The sequence below is a fragment of the Conger conger genome, chromosome 15, assembly GCF_963514075.1.
Source record: "Conger conger chromosome 15, fConCon1.1, whole genome shotgun sequence".
NCBI classification, from domain to species: Eukaryota; Metazoa; Chordata; class Actinopteri; order Anguilliformes; family Congridae; genus Conger; species Conger conger.
In genome coordinates this window covers 770,147-781,982 of record NC_083774.1, presented here as the reverse complement: position 1 = coordinate 781,982, position 11,836 = coordinate 770,147, and the positions used below count along the sequence as shown (strand labels likewise).

At 46.3% G+C, this 11,836-nt stretch overlaps 1 protein-coding gene across 4 annotated transcripts; it reads left to right on the top strand.

Annotated features, from left to right (window-relative positions):
• The first annotated feature begins 711 nt into the window (after positions 1 to 711).
• Positions 712 to 10,175, top strand: LOC133111947 (uncharacterized). Of its 4 annotated transcripts, none has more exons than XM_061222592.1 (7): positions 712 to 1,216; positions 1,430 to 1,551; positions 1,743 to 1,809; positions 2,128 to 2,305; positions 6,910 to 7,055; positions 8,429 to 8,539; positions 9,733 to 10,175. In XM_061222592.1, exons 1-7 carry the CDS (start codon positions 1,064 to 1,066, stop codon positions 9,910 to 9,912), a joined length of 957 nt encoding a protein of 318 aa, XP_061078576.1. In that variant the 5' UTR covers positions 712 to 1,063; the 3' UTR covers positions 9,913 to 10,175. The 4 variants fall into 4 exon arrangements, with proteins under 4 accessions (XP_061078576.1, XP_061078575.1, XP_061078577.1 ...); XM_061222591.1 differs by having other exon boundaries at positions 6,910 to 7,061; XM_061222593.1 differs by having other exon boundaries at positions 6,910 to 7,061; positions 8,429 to 8,583; positions 9,733 to 9,899.
• The last annotated feature ends 1,661 nt before the right edge of the window (positions 10,176 to 11,836 follow it).

Below are 11,836 nucleotides of genomic sequence, written 5' to 3'. Positions count from 1 at the left end.
GCAAGCTTTGTTTTGATGCGGAAACCAGCAGAGTGTGAAATGGTGTGAGCAGCGCGGCTCCTGTCTGGTTAAATGATAACGGTTCGGTTAACCAGTGACGGGTTATCGTGCTCATGGACCCCTTTTCGGTTTGGAAGAGTGCCCCCCCCCCCCCCCCCCCCCAGGGCGCTCCCTTGCCCAGCAGTGTGATACAGGGCAGGAGTCCTGTGTATGTTGTTCTGTCTGTGCAGGTAAAAAATGGGCAAAACCATGGCAGTTTCAGAAAGCTATACATGCCTGTGCTTCTCCATGATCATGCAATAAAGTTTGACCAAGACTGAAGTCTGTGTGGCCCTTATTCTGAACTTAATTGTTCCTCCACAGAGCACGAGCTGGTCACCCAGGCGGGTGCTGCACCCTCCTCATCACTGTCAGCTCTCGTCTAGAAAGGCGCTATATTCATGTAATGATCTATTAATCAAAGTTTTATTTGTATAGCCCTTTTTAGAGACTGTCACAAAGATGCAAAAAACTGTAAAGAAAAAACACAGTTAATGTGGGTCTTATAGATTTGTTCAGTCTTTCTGGCGGAGTTGATCCAAGTTGAACTGCTGCCAGACCTCCCGAGAGTTCAGGGTTTTTCCATGGAGGTCACGGGACCCGAACAGAAAGTCCTTATTCTTCCGAAAACATTAAGTCAACCCGGTTACCATCATCAACCCAGCGGGCCGGACAGAATTGGGTCGCTGTTAGTGTTGCTTTTGAAAAACGGACAATACGAAAGTTGAAGTTAGTTTATACTGTACGGGCATGTAATCTGGGACGCAGTTAATTCTGGGTCAATGAGTGCTTACATAAAGAGGCCAGAGCCACGGAACCCGAACACACTCTTGAAGAGGGAATCGGTGGAGGAGCTCTTCTTTTCTCTTATTGCCATTTGGATATTTTTTTTTAATAATCCGCAGACTAATTCATTGGTATCTTACTTATTTGCGGTAATAGACTGGGTGCATCTATTCTTTGTTCGATTTCTATTTGCGAATTTAATTTCTATTAAAATACCTTTATTCGCAAGAGCGCCACAATGAATATACCCGTAGTGGATTTCGACGTGTACAGGGTTGGAGTAGAAGATGTAGCGGAGGAAAAATTGGATGTTTTGTGCAAGGAGCTGAGATCCGCTTTTACTGAAGTTGGGTTTGTGTACCTGAAGAATACCGGCATTTCTCAGTATGAGGTAAACGACTAAATGAAATGACTTTAGTGAGTGGGCTAATGGGAGTGTATAATTTATTAGAATCAAGCTAGAAATTGAGCGGAATATCTCGTTTTAGTGATTGAAATGACTATTTATTGTCTCCGAAATTGTGGACATGGCCGAACGTGCAGTTCCCTGTTTAGGGATTTAATTGTAACCGGAATGATAGCGATTTTTTTGTGTTTCTTTGAGGTTGATACCATGATGAACATTTCAAAGACTTTTTTCCTGCTGCCTCATGAAGCGAAGATGCCCTTCCTCCGGGGAAAGCACGCTGACCCGAACCAGGGCTGGGTATCCTCCGGAACAGAGAGGTATCTGTGGGGCACTCGCTCCGTAATGCAGAGCATGTGCTTCTCAGCTGATGTGTTTTTAGTCTCGTCGCGTCACGGACTGTAGGTATTAGGCTATATAATAAGAGTAGCCGAATGACAAATAATATAATATGACACGGTCATGTGCCCTGAAGCTGCTCTTATCTTCCCTTTTCCTTCTGATCTTCCAGGTTAAATTCTCGCCGCGCTTGCGACCTGAAAGAGGCTTTCAACACTTCTTCTTTGCTTCCCAGTATGGTAATATCCCCAAATTGTTATTACATGTAATTGCGGGCATTTAACCATAGCTATTATCCAGAGCAATCCCACACAAGTTTGGCTTTTTCGCAAAATCCATTTACACAGCCGGAACTACTGAAGGGATTCAGGTTAAGAACCGCATTCAATGTTTATACCAGAAAACCACGCATTATACCAACTACCACAAGAAAACATCGGTATTATTGCTGATTTATTGTGATTGTCATCACTGTTCCTGTGATAACCATGACCAACCGTGCTATTGATTATCAATGTTGCCATTGTCATTGCGTGTGTGCGCGGCGCGTGTGGCAGAAGTGGCCCTCGGAGGAAGTGCTCCCAGGTTTCCGGGAGAAGCAGGTGTGGTTTTACCGGCGCTGTGCGGACCTCTCTCTGCGTGTGCTGAGAGTTCTGGCGCTCAGCCTGGGTCTGGACCCAGACTTCTTCCTCAGCAAACACTCCCGGGTTGTGGATGGGGAGCAACAGGCTGGGGGTGAGTAACTCTGGGTTGGGTTGCTCTGGGTGGGGGGGTTGAATTGCTCTGGGTGGGGGAGGGGGCGTGAGTTGCACTGGGTGGGGCAGTTGAGTAGCTCTGTGGGGGGATGGGGGGGTGAGTTGCTCTGGGTGGGGGGGGGGGGGGGGGGGGTAACTGTCGGCAGTGTGCAGGGATTGGGCTGCAGTGTTAAAGCGCTGTGGATTCTTATTCTCACATCTGAGACTTGTTTACAGTGAGCACATTGAGCAACACCCACATTTATTATGCTGTACATGTCTGGCAGGCATCCACACGCTCATTTAGAGAGTAATACATGCTGTTCTCTGCTGTTATCTGCCTTCATGTGCCGTGTCCTTAAACGCCTGGTTCTCTGTGCAGCCAAATCAGGTCACAGACTCCAACAGACTCCACTAGCCCCCAAGGCAGCAGCAGCCAGTTGTGTGTGTGTGTGTCTGTGCATGTGTTTGTGTGTGTGTGTGTGCGTGTGTATGTGCGTATGTGTGTGTGCATGTGCGTGTGTGTGTTTGTGTGTGTGTGTGTGTGTGTGTGCGTGCGTGCGTGTGTGTGTGTGTGCGTGTGCGTGTGTATGTGCGTATGTGTGTGCATGTGTGTGTGTGTGCGTGTGTGTGCGTGTGTATGTGCGTATGCGTGTGCGAGTGCGTGTGTGTGCGCGTGTGTATGTGCGTTTGCGTGTGCGTGTGTGTGTGTGTGTGTGCGCGTGTGTATGTGCGTATGCGTGTGCATGTGTGCGTGTGTGTGTGTGTGTGTATGCGTGCGTGCGTGCGTGCGTGCGTGCGTGCGTGCGTGCGTGTGTGTGTGTGTGTGTGTGTCCTCAAACAGCACTGGAACATTCACCAGTCACCATGTTGACACACCTTGACCTTGAGCAAGGCCCTTAACTCGGCATTGCTCCAGGGGAGGATTGGCCCCTCCTTAGTCTAATCAACTGCTTTGGATAAGAGCGTCTGCCAGATGCCATTAATGTAATGTAATGTAATGTAATATCTTATTTGACATTGTTAATCTGTCTCAAACATTGAAATGAGGGGCTACATACAGTTGTGTTCAAAATAATAGCAGTGTGTTTAAAAACGTGAGTAAAGCTCAAAATCCTTATAATAGTTTTTATTTTGATGCATTGGGAACACTGCACATTATATCCTAAATCAAAACATGAAGAAAAATGTGTCAATTTTTTAATTACTTTACAGAAAATGAAGAAAAATGAATATTGGGCTGTTCAAAAAAATAGCAGTGTCTGCATTTTTCTTTACAAACTCAAATATTTACTGTATAAACTGAAAAATCTTCAGGATTTAGCATTACTGTGAATCACTAAAATAATATTTAATTGTATAACCACGGTTTCTGAGAACTGCTTCACATCTGTATTGCATGGAATCGACCAACTTCTGGCACCTATGAACAGGTATTTCAGCCCAGGATGATGACAACATTCCACAATTCCTCTGCATTTCTTGGTTTTGCCTCAGAAACAGCGTTTTTGATGCCATCCCACAGGTTTTCAATCGGATTAAGGTCCGGGGATTGGGCTGGCCACTCCATAACTTTAATTGTGTTGGTCTGGAACCAAGATGCTGCTCGCTTACTGGTGTGTTTGGGGTCGTTGTCTTGTTGAAACACCCATTTCAAGGGCATTTCCTCTCCGGCATAAGGCAACATGACCTCTTCAAGTATTTTGATATAGGCAAACTGATCCGTGATCCCTTGTATGCGATAAATAGGCCCGACACCATAGTAAGAGAAACATCCCCAGATCATGATGCTTGCACCACCATGCTTCACTGTCTTCAGAGTGTACTGTGGCTTGAATTCAGTGTTTGGTGGTCGTCTGACAAACTGCCTGCGTCCCTTGGACCCAAAAAGAACAAGCTTACTTTCATCAGTCCACAAAATGTTTCTCCATTTCTCTTTAGGCCAGTTGATGTGTTCTTTGGCAAATTGTATCCTCTTCAGCACGTGTATTTTTTTTTAACAGTGGGACTTTGCGGGGGCTTCTTGCCGATAGATTAGCTTCACACAGGTGTCTTCTAATTGTCACAGTACTCACCGGTAACTTCCGACTGTCTTTGATCACCCTGGAGCTGATCATTGGCTGAGTCTTTGCCATTCTGGCTATTCTTCGATCCATTCGAATGGTAGTCTTTAATTTTCTTCCACGTCTCTCTGGTTTTGCTTTCCATTTTAAAGCATTGGAGATCATTTTAGCCGAGCAGCCTATTATTTTCTGCACTTCTTTATACGCTTTTCCCTCTCCAATCAACGTTTTAATCAAAGTACGCTGTTCTTTTGAACAATGTCTGGAACGACCCATTTTTCTCAGGTTTTCAGAGAGAAATGCATGCAAACATTTGCTGGCTTCATCCTTAAATAACCTGATTCACACCTGTTTTTTCACAGAATGAATGACCTCACTAATTGAACTCCACACTGCTATTATTTTGAACACGCCTCTTTCAATTAATTATTCAATTACACAGACTCAGGAGCATGTGTATCATGAATGTTGGGTCTGTTGGTTTTCTATCACTCTACTACACCTACTGGTAAATTATTTGCCATATAATATATTTTCTACCAAAAGCAGTGATTGATGTCATGTTGGACTGCTATTATTTTGAACACAACTGTATAAATAGTGCTGTAGTAATGACAGATGCAGGTATAAAAGGTGTGTGTTATACAAGTGTGTGTAGACAGATACAGGTATGAAAGGTTTGTGTTATACAGGTGTGTGGAGAGGTACATTACATTACATTAATGGCATTTGGCAGACGCTCTTATCCAGAGTGACGTACAACAAAGTGCATACCCATAACCAGGGATAAGTGCACTGAAAGACCCTAGAGGGAAGTACAATTTCAACTGCTACCTGTACAACAAAGATAAGGACCAGGGCCTATTTGAATTATTATTATTATTATTATTTTTTTTTTTTAAATGAACAAATAAACAAACAAACAAAGCAAAAGTGACCAAACTTAACTATACAAACACTGCTTACCTAGCCAACTAAAAATACCGATACACAAAGTAAATCACAAAGACAACAATTAAGGTTCAGAAGGGAGGTAGGGAGGGACGGGGAGAGGTGCTGCTTGAAGAGGTGCGTCTTCAGTTTGCGCTTGAAGGTGGGGAGAGATTCTACAGTTCTGACCTCAACGGGTAGTTCGTTCCACCACCGTGGAGCCAGAACAGACAGCAGTCGTGAGTGTGATGTGGAGGTTCGGAGAGGGGGAGGTGCCAAGCAGCCTGTGGAGGCTGAACGAAGAGGTCTGGCAGGGGTGTAGGGTCTGATGATTTTTTGTAGGTAAGCTGAGGAAGACACCTTAACTGCTTGGAAGGCTACCACCAATGTTTTGAATTTGATGCGAGCCATGACAGGCAGCCAGTGGAGGGAAGTAAGCAGGGGGGTGACGTGTGAGTATTTGGGAAGGTTGAAGACCAGATGAGCTGCTGCATTCTGGATAAGTTGGAGGGGTCTGATGGCAGACTCTGGGAGGCCAGCCAAGAGGGAGTTGCAGTTGTCCAGGTGGGACAGAACCATCGCTTGGACCAGGAGCTGGGTCAAGTAGGGGGTGAGAAAGGGGCGGATTCTCCGTATGGTGTATAGGAAGAACCTGCATGACCGGGTCACCGCCGCAATGTTCTCGGAGAGGGACAGTCTGCTGTCCATCACCGCGCCGAGGTTCCTTGCACTGGGTAATGGCGTAAGTGTGGTATCCCCGAGGGAAATGGAGAGATCCAGATGGGGAGAGGTATTAGCAGGGATGAATATCATTTCAGTCTTACCTGGGTTGAGCTTTAGATGGTGGTTGTCCATCCAGCTCTGGATGTCACTCAGGCAAGCAGAGATACGGCTGAAACCTGTGTGTCAGATGGTGGGAACAAGATGAAGAGTTGAGGTGTGGGAGGTACAGGTGTAAAAGGTGTGTCATACAGGTGTGTGGAGAGGTACAGGTGTAAAAGGTGTGTCATACAGGTGTGTGGAGAGGTCCAGATGTAAAAGGTGTGTCATACAGGTGTGTGGAGAGGTACATGTATAAAAGGTGTGTCATACAGGTGTGTGGAGAGGTACAGATGTAAAAGGTGTGTCATACAGGTGTGTGGAGAGGTACAGGTATAAAAGGTGTATCATACAGGTGTGTGGAGGGGTACAGGTGTAAAAGGTGTGTCATACAGGTGTGTGGAGAGGTACAGGTATAAAAGGTGTGTCATACAGGTGTGTGGAGGGGTACAGGTGTAAAAGGTGTGTCATACAGGTGTGTGGAGAGGTACAGATGTAAAAGGTGTGTCATACAGGTGTGTGGAGGGGTACAGGTGTAAAAGGTGTGTCATACAGGTGTGTGGAGAGGTACAGGTGTAAAAGGTGTCATACAGGTGTGTGGAGAGGTACAGGTGTAAAAGGTGTCATACAGGTGTGTGGAGAGGTACAGGTGTAAAAGGTGTGTCATACAGGTGTGTGGAGAGGTACAGATGTAAAAGGTGTGTCATACAGGTGTGTGGAGGGGTACAGGTGTAAAAGGTGTGTCATACAGGTGTGTGGAGAGGTACAGGTGTAAAAGGTGTGTTTTGTCCAGGTCAGAGGAACGGCACCACACTGCGGCTCCTGTACTACCCCCCGGTGCAGACGGAGTGTGTGCAGGAGGGGCAGGTGCGCTGTGGGGAGCACTCTGACTTCGGCACCATCACCCTGGTGTTCCAGGGCCCTGGGGGGGGCCTGCAGGTAGGGGTGTGTGTCTATGTGTGTGTGTGTGTGTGTGTGTGTGTGTCTGTGTGTGCATGTGCTGTATGTCAGTGCTGTGTCTGTAGGCTGTATGTCAGTGCAAAGAATCTTGGGGTGACTCTTGATAACTGCCTCACCCTGGCTCCACAAGTATCCTCCACTGCCAGAACCTGCAGGTTCTTTCTGTACAATATACGCCGTATCCGTCATCTCCTGACTGAGAGAGCCACCCAGCTCCTAGTCCAGGCACTCGTCATTTCCCGCCTGGATTACTGCAACTCCCTCCTAGCCGGTCTCCCAGCGTGTGCCATCAGGCCCCTCCAGCTGGTCCAGAATGCTGCAGCCCGCCTGATCACCAGTCAGCCCAGGTCGGCTCATGTCACCCCGCTTCTCATTGGCCTTCACTGGCTTCCTATTGCCGCACGCATCCGTTTCAAGGCCCTAGTGTTGGCATTTCAGGCTGCTAAGGGGACTGCCCCACCTTACATACAATCCCTGATCACTCCCTACTCCCCAGCTAGACCACTCCGGTCTGCCAGCTCTGGTCGTCTTATGGTTCCCTCTCTACGGGCACCTGGCGGTCGAGCTGCACGTTCACACCTGTTTTCCGTTTTGGTTCCTCAGTGGTGGAATGACTTGCCTACCACTGTCAGAACAGCAGAATCCCTCCCCCTATTTCGTCGCAGACTCAAAACCCACCTTTTCAAACTCTACCTTAGTCCTCCCTCCTGATTTCCCCTGCCCCTCCTTTCTGATATCCCTATCCTTGTCTAACCCCCCCAAAAAAAAAAAATGCACTTATGATCACAACTATGTTTAGAACAGCATTTCATGTGTATTTTGCTAGTTCTGGATATGATGCTTTGACTTATGGTAGGACCTATGCACTTGTAAATCGCTTTGGATTAAAAGCGTCTGCCAAATGACTAAAATGTAAAAAATGTAAATGTACTGCTGTATATCAGTGCTGTGTCTGTAGGCTGTACTGCTATATGTCAGTGTTGTGTCTGTTGTGCTGTCAGTGCCTCTTTGGCTCATCCAGGTGACGGCTTCTGCGGTGAATTTGCAGCAAACCGTTACTGTTGACCGATTTTAAATGATTTCCCATTTAGTTCGCCAGCAACTCCTTTTTAATACAAATGCTGTTTGTTGTTTTCCTGTGATTTATTAATGGAAAAACAAATATTACATTTATTAAAGTTATTATAACAGCCAAATAATTATCAACTTTTGTTCTCTCTGCGTTTTACCCATCAGTAGCCATTTTTGTTCCCACCTTTTCATACTGTTAGCTGATGTTCGTGGCGAACAGAAAAAAGGTTGAATATGTTGGTGAACATTAGCTAACGTTTGCCATCTTGAACGCACGTCAGGTTCTGGGTCGCTCTGGGGACTTCATTGCAGCTCCCACCATTCCTGGCACCGTCCTCGTCAACATCGCCGACCTGATGCAGAGATGGACGTCCGACGTCTTAATTTCCGCGGTGAGGCCCAGAGCCGGGCGCTGTCACTGGTACACTGGTACACGGTAATTTGAAAGGGTAGATTTTTTGTAACCATTTTTGCCTCCATGCTTTATCAAAACAATTGTTCATTTAGAATGCTGTTAGCTGCTGTAAAACTCACTGTACTATGTTCAAATGCAAAGACTGACAACCCTGCTGAAAAAATCCATCTGAAACCAATAGATTTTGGAGACGTAACGCAGAGTTTGCAAAAATACAAAAGAACCAACGACCAGGGGAGCAGACCCGTAACTCATTCTTCTTAGGAATTAGTGATTTCAGTCTCCGTCAATCCGATGATGCGTTAACATGTAAACACGGCGTAACTCTACGTAAGTCTACCAACTGACTAGCAATGACGGACGCACACGACAGTCGCTCCAGATAGCAAACGAGGAAACATTTCTTCAGATTTTTCGTTCTGATGAGGTCGTGGAATGTGCCTCGGGCAATCACAATGCGCGGTCGGAACTAACTGATGTAAAATACTGAAGGTTAAATGAGTACAAAGGCGAATTTGTCACGCTTCCCAATGGAACCGTTTGGCATCAATTTCATTATGTTTTTAATTAGTTAGAGTTTGGCATGCCATACTTATTGACTTGGTCTATTTACCATGTGGACTACACTTTATGTTTATGGCTGTAGATAACTGATTCTGTAAGTGAATTGGACCTTATCCGACCTGTTCTGTAGTTGTTTAATCACTTTTAGTATGGACTTATTGTCCGTCGCTTTAAATAAAGGCGTCTGCTATATTATATATTATATATATATATATATATATATATATATATATATATATATATATATATATATATATAGAGGTAGCACTGCCGCCTCACAGCAAGGAGGTCCTGGGTTCGAATCCCCGTCGGCCGGGGCCTCTCTGTGTGGAGTTTGCATGTTCTCCCCGTGTCTGCGTGGGTTTCCTCCCACAGTCCAAAGACATGCAGGTTAGGCTGATTATAGAGTCTAAATTGCCCGTAGGTGTGAGTGTGTGAGTGAATGGTGTGTGTGCCCTGCGATGGACTGGCGACCTGTCCAGGGTGTATTCCTGCCTTTCGCCCAATGTATGCTGGGATAGGCTCCAGCCCCCCTGCGACCCTGTTCAGGATAAGCGGGTTCAGATAATGGATGGATGGATATATATATATATTTTTTTTTTACAGGTCCACAGAGTTTTGCTGCCACCTCCTGGTGACATGAGCGAAAGACAGTCTGTGGTCTTCTTCCTGCATCCAGATGACGACGCTGTGATCACGTGCTGCGACGGAACGGACAAATACCCTGCGATAACGGCTTTGGACTACCTCATGGAGCGCTTAGAAAACTCCTACCGGAGAAAGTAGTTCTGCTTTCAGTGCTTTTTAGATGCAAACATCTTCACTTGCAAAGTAGAGCCTTTAGTCTAAAATAAACTAATGCATTTCACGAGCTAGATATCTCATTATCTTCCTGAATCGAACTATTGCTTTCCATTGCATTAGGAGGCATCAGGTAATTTGGGGGATTCGTCCAGACTCTTAAAGGGAACCTCCAGGAAGGGAGACTTTTTTCAAAAGCCATTTTACATTCTCTGTATTAACAGTGGAGGTTCCCTTTTAGGCCTTGTTTAACTGCACATTGTAATTGACTGAAAGGAACAGAAAGGCCTTGCATTAAATGAGCTTTATCTTCTCTGGAGCACAGCCATGTTGATTCATTTCAGATAAACAGCAAACAACAAACAAGGCCCAATCGTACAATCCTATAAACCTTTGCACCTAAAACAAGGGGGCAGTGTCACACCCCCTTTACACCAGCCCTGGTTCTGGTGAGCTACCGGGTCTGCTGGCTCTTTTCACCTGGACCAGCACCCTGTTCAGACCCAGGTTAACCAGGTGAGGCGAGTTACCAGTGTAATCACGTGCTCTGATTGATGAAGTGCAGAGTAACAGTGAACCCCAGTAGACCCTGCAGCTCTCCATTTTTGGCATTTCCCAGATGCTCTTATCCAGAGCGACATACAGTTGATTAGACTAAGCAGGAGACAATCCTCCCCTGGAGCAATGCAGGGTTAAGGGCCCTGCTCAAGGGCCCAACGGCTGTGCGGATCTTATTGTGGCTACACCGGGATTAGAATCACTGACCTTGCGTCTCCCAGTCATTTACCTTAACCACTACGCTACAGGCGCAGGGCTGGAGACCCCAGCAGACCCTATAGCTCTACAGGCGCAGGGCTGGAGACCCCAGCAGACCCTATATCTCTACAGGCGCAGGGCTGGAGACCCCAGCAGACCCTATATATCTACAGGTGCAGGGCTGGAGAAATTACAGACATATTCCCACAGCTGATATGCAAACAAGTGAGCAAGATCTGCACCGATTCTTCAACCAACTGTTCTGCTTTAATAAGGACAAATTACATTACATGGCATTTAGCAGACGCAAAGTGCAAATCAAACAAGAACAAGTGCAAAGAGGACCTGAGAGGACAGTACAGTTCCGAGTCCTAGTGTAAACATACAGAAAATCAGAACCCTTGAAGAGTACAATCAACTTTCAAACTTGCATACCACAGTTGGAAGCTAGAATACAACAATACAACAGTCAATAAAAACAACAATACCTATACAAGTAACAATATCTATACATAAGTGCCATTACAGTCTAAGGCTAATCATGGTAAGTTGGGGAGGGAAAGGTGTAGCCTGAAGAGATGGGTCTTCAGACTGCGCTTGAAGGAGGTCAGAGACTCTGCCGTTCTGACATCAACCGGGAAGTCATTCCACCACCGTGGGGCCAGGACAGACAGCAGTCGTGAGCGTGAAGTGCAGGTGTGGCGAGGGGGAGGTGCCAGACAGCACGAAGTGGCAGAACGGAGGGGTCTTGTTGGTGTATAGGTCTTGATAAGGGATTGAATATATACAGGGGCTGATCCTTTAACTGCCTGGTATGCGAGCACCAAAGTTTTAAATTTGATGCGAGCCATAACAGGCAGCCAGTGGAGGTTGCTGAGCAGTGGGGTGACATGTGAATGTCTGGGAACATTGAATACCAGACGGGCTGCAGCATTCTGGATGAGTTGTAGGGGTCTGATGGCAGATGCTGGAAGGCCAGCCAGCAGAGAATTGCAATAGTCCAGGCGGGACAGGACCATTGCTTGTACAAGGAGCTGAGTGGAGTAGGTGGTGAGAAAGGGTTGGATTCTCTGGATGTTGTACAGGAAGAACCTGCACCCCCGGGTCACCGTAGCGATGTTCTCGGAGAAGGACAGCCTGTTGTCCATCACCA

Coding starts and splice junctions, on each gene's coding strand:
- LOC133111947 (XM_061222591.1), top strand. CDS start 1,064: ATGAATATACCCGTAGTGGATTTCGACGTGTACAGGGTTGGAGTAGAA. Junction 1,552..1,742: donor GTATCCTCCGGAACAGAGAG/GTATCTGTGGGG, acceptor CTGATCTTCCAG/GTTAAATTCTCGCCGCGCTT. Junction 7,062..8,428: donor GGGGGGGCCTGCAGGTAGGG/GTGTGTGTCTAT, acceptor AACGCACGTCAG/GTTCTGGGTCGCTCTGGGGA.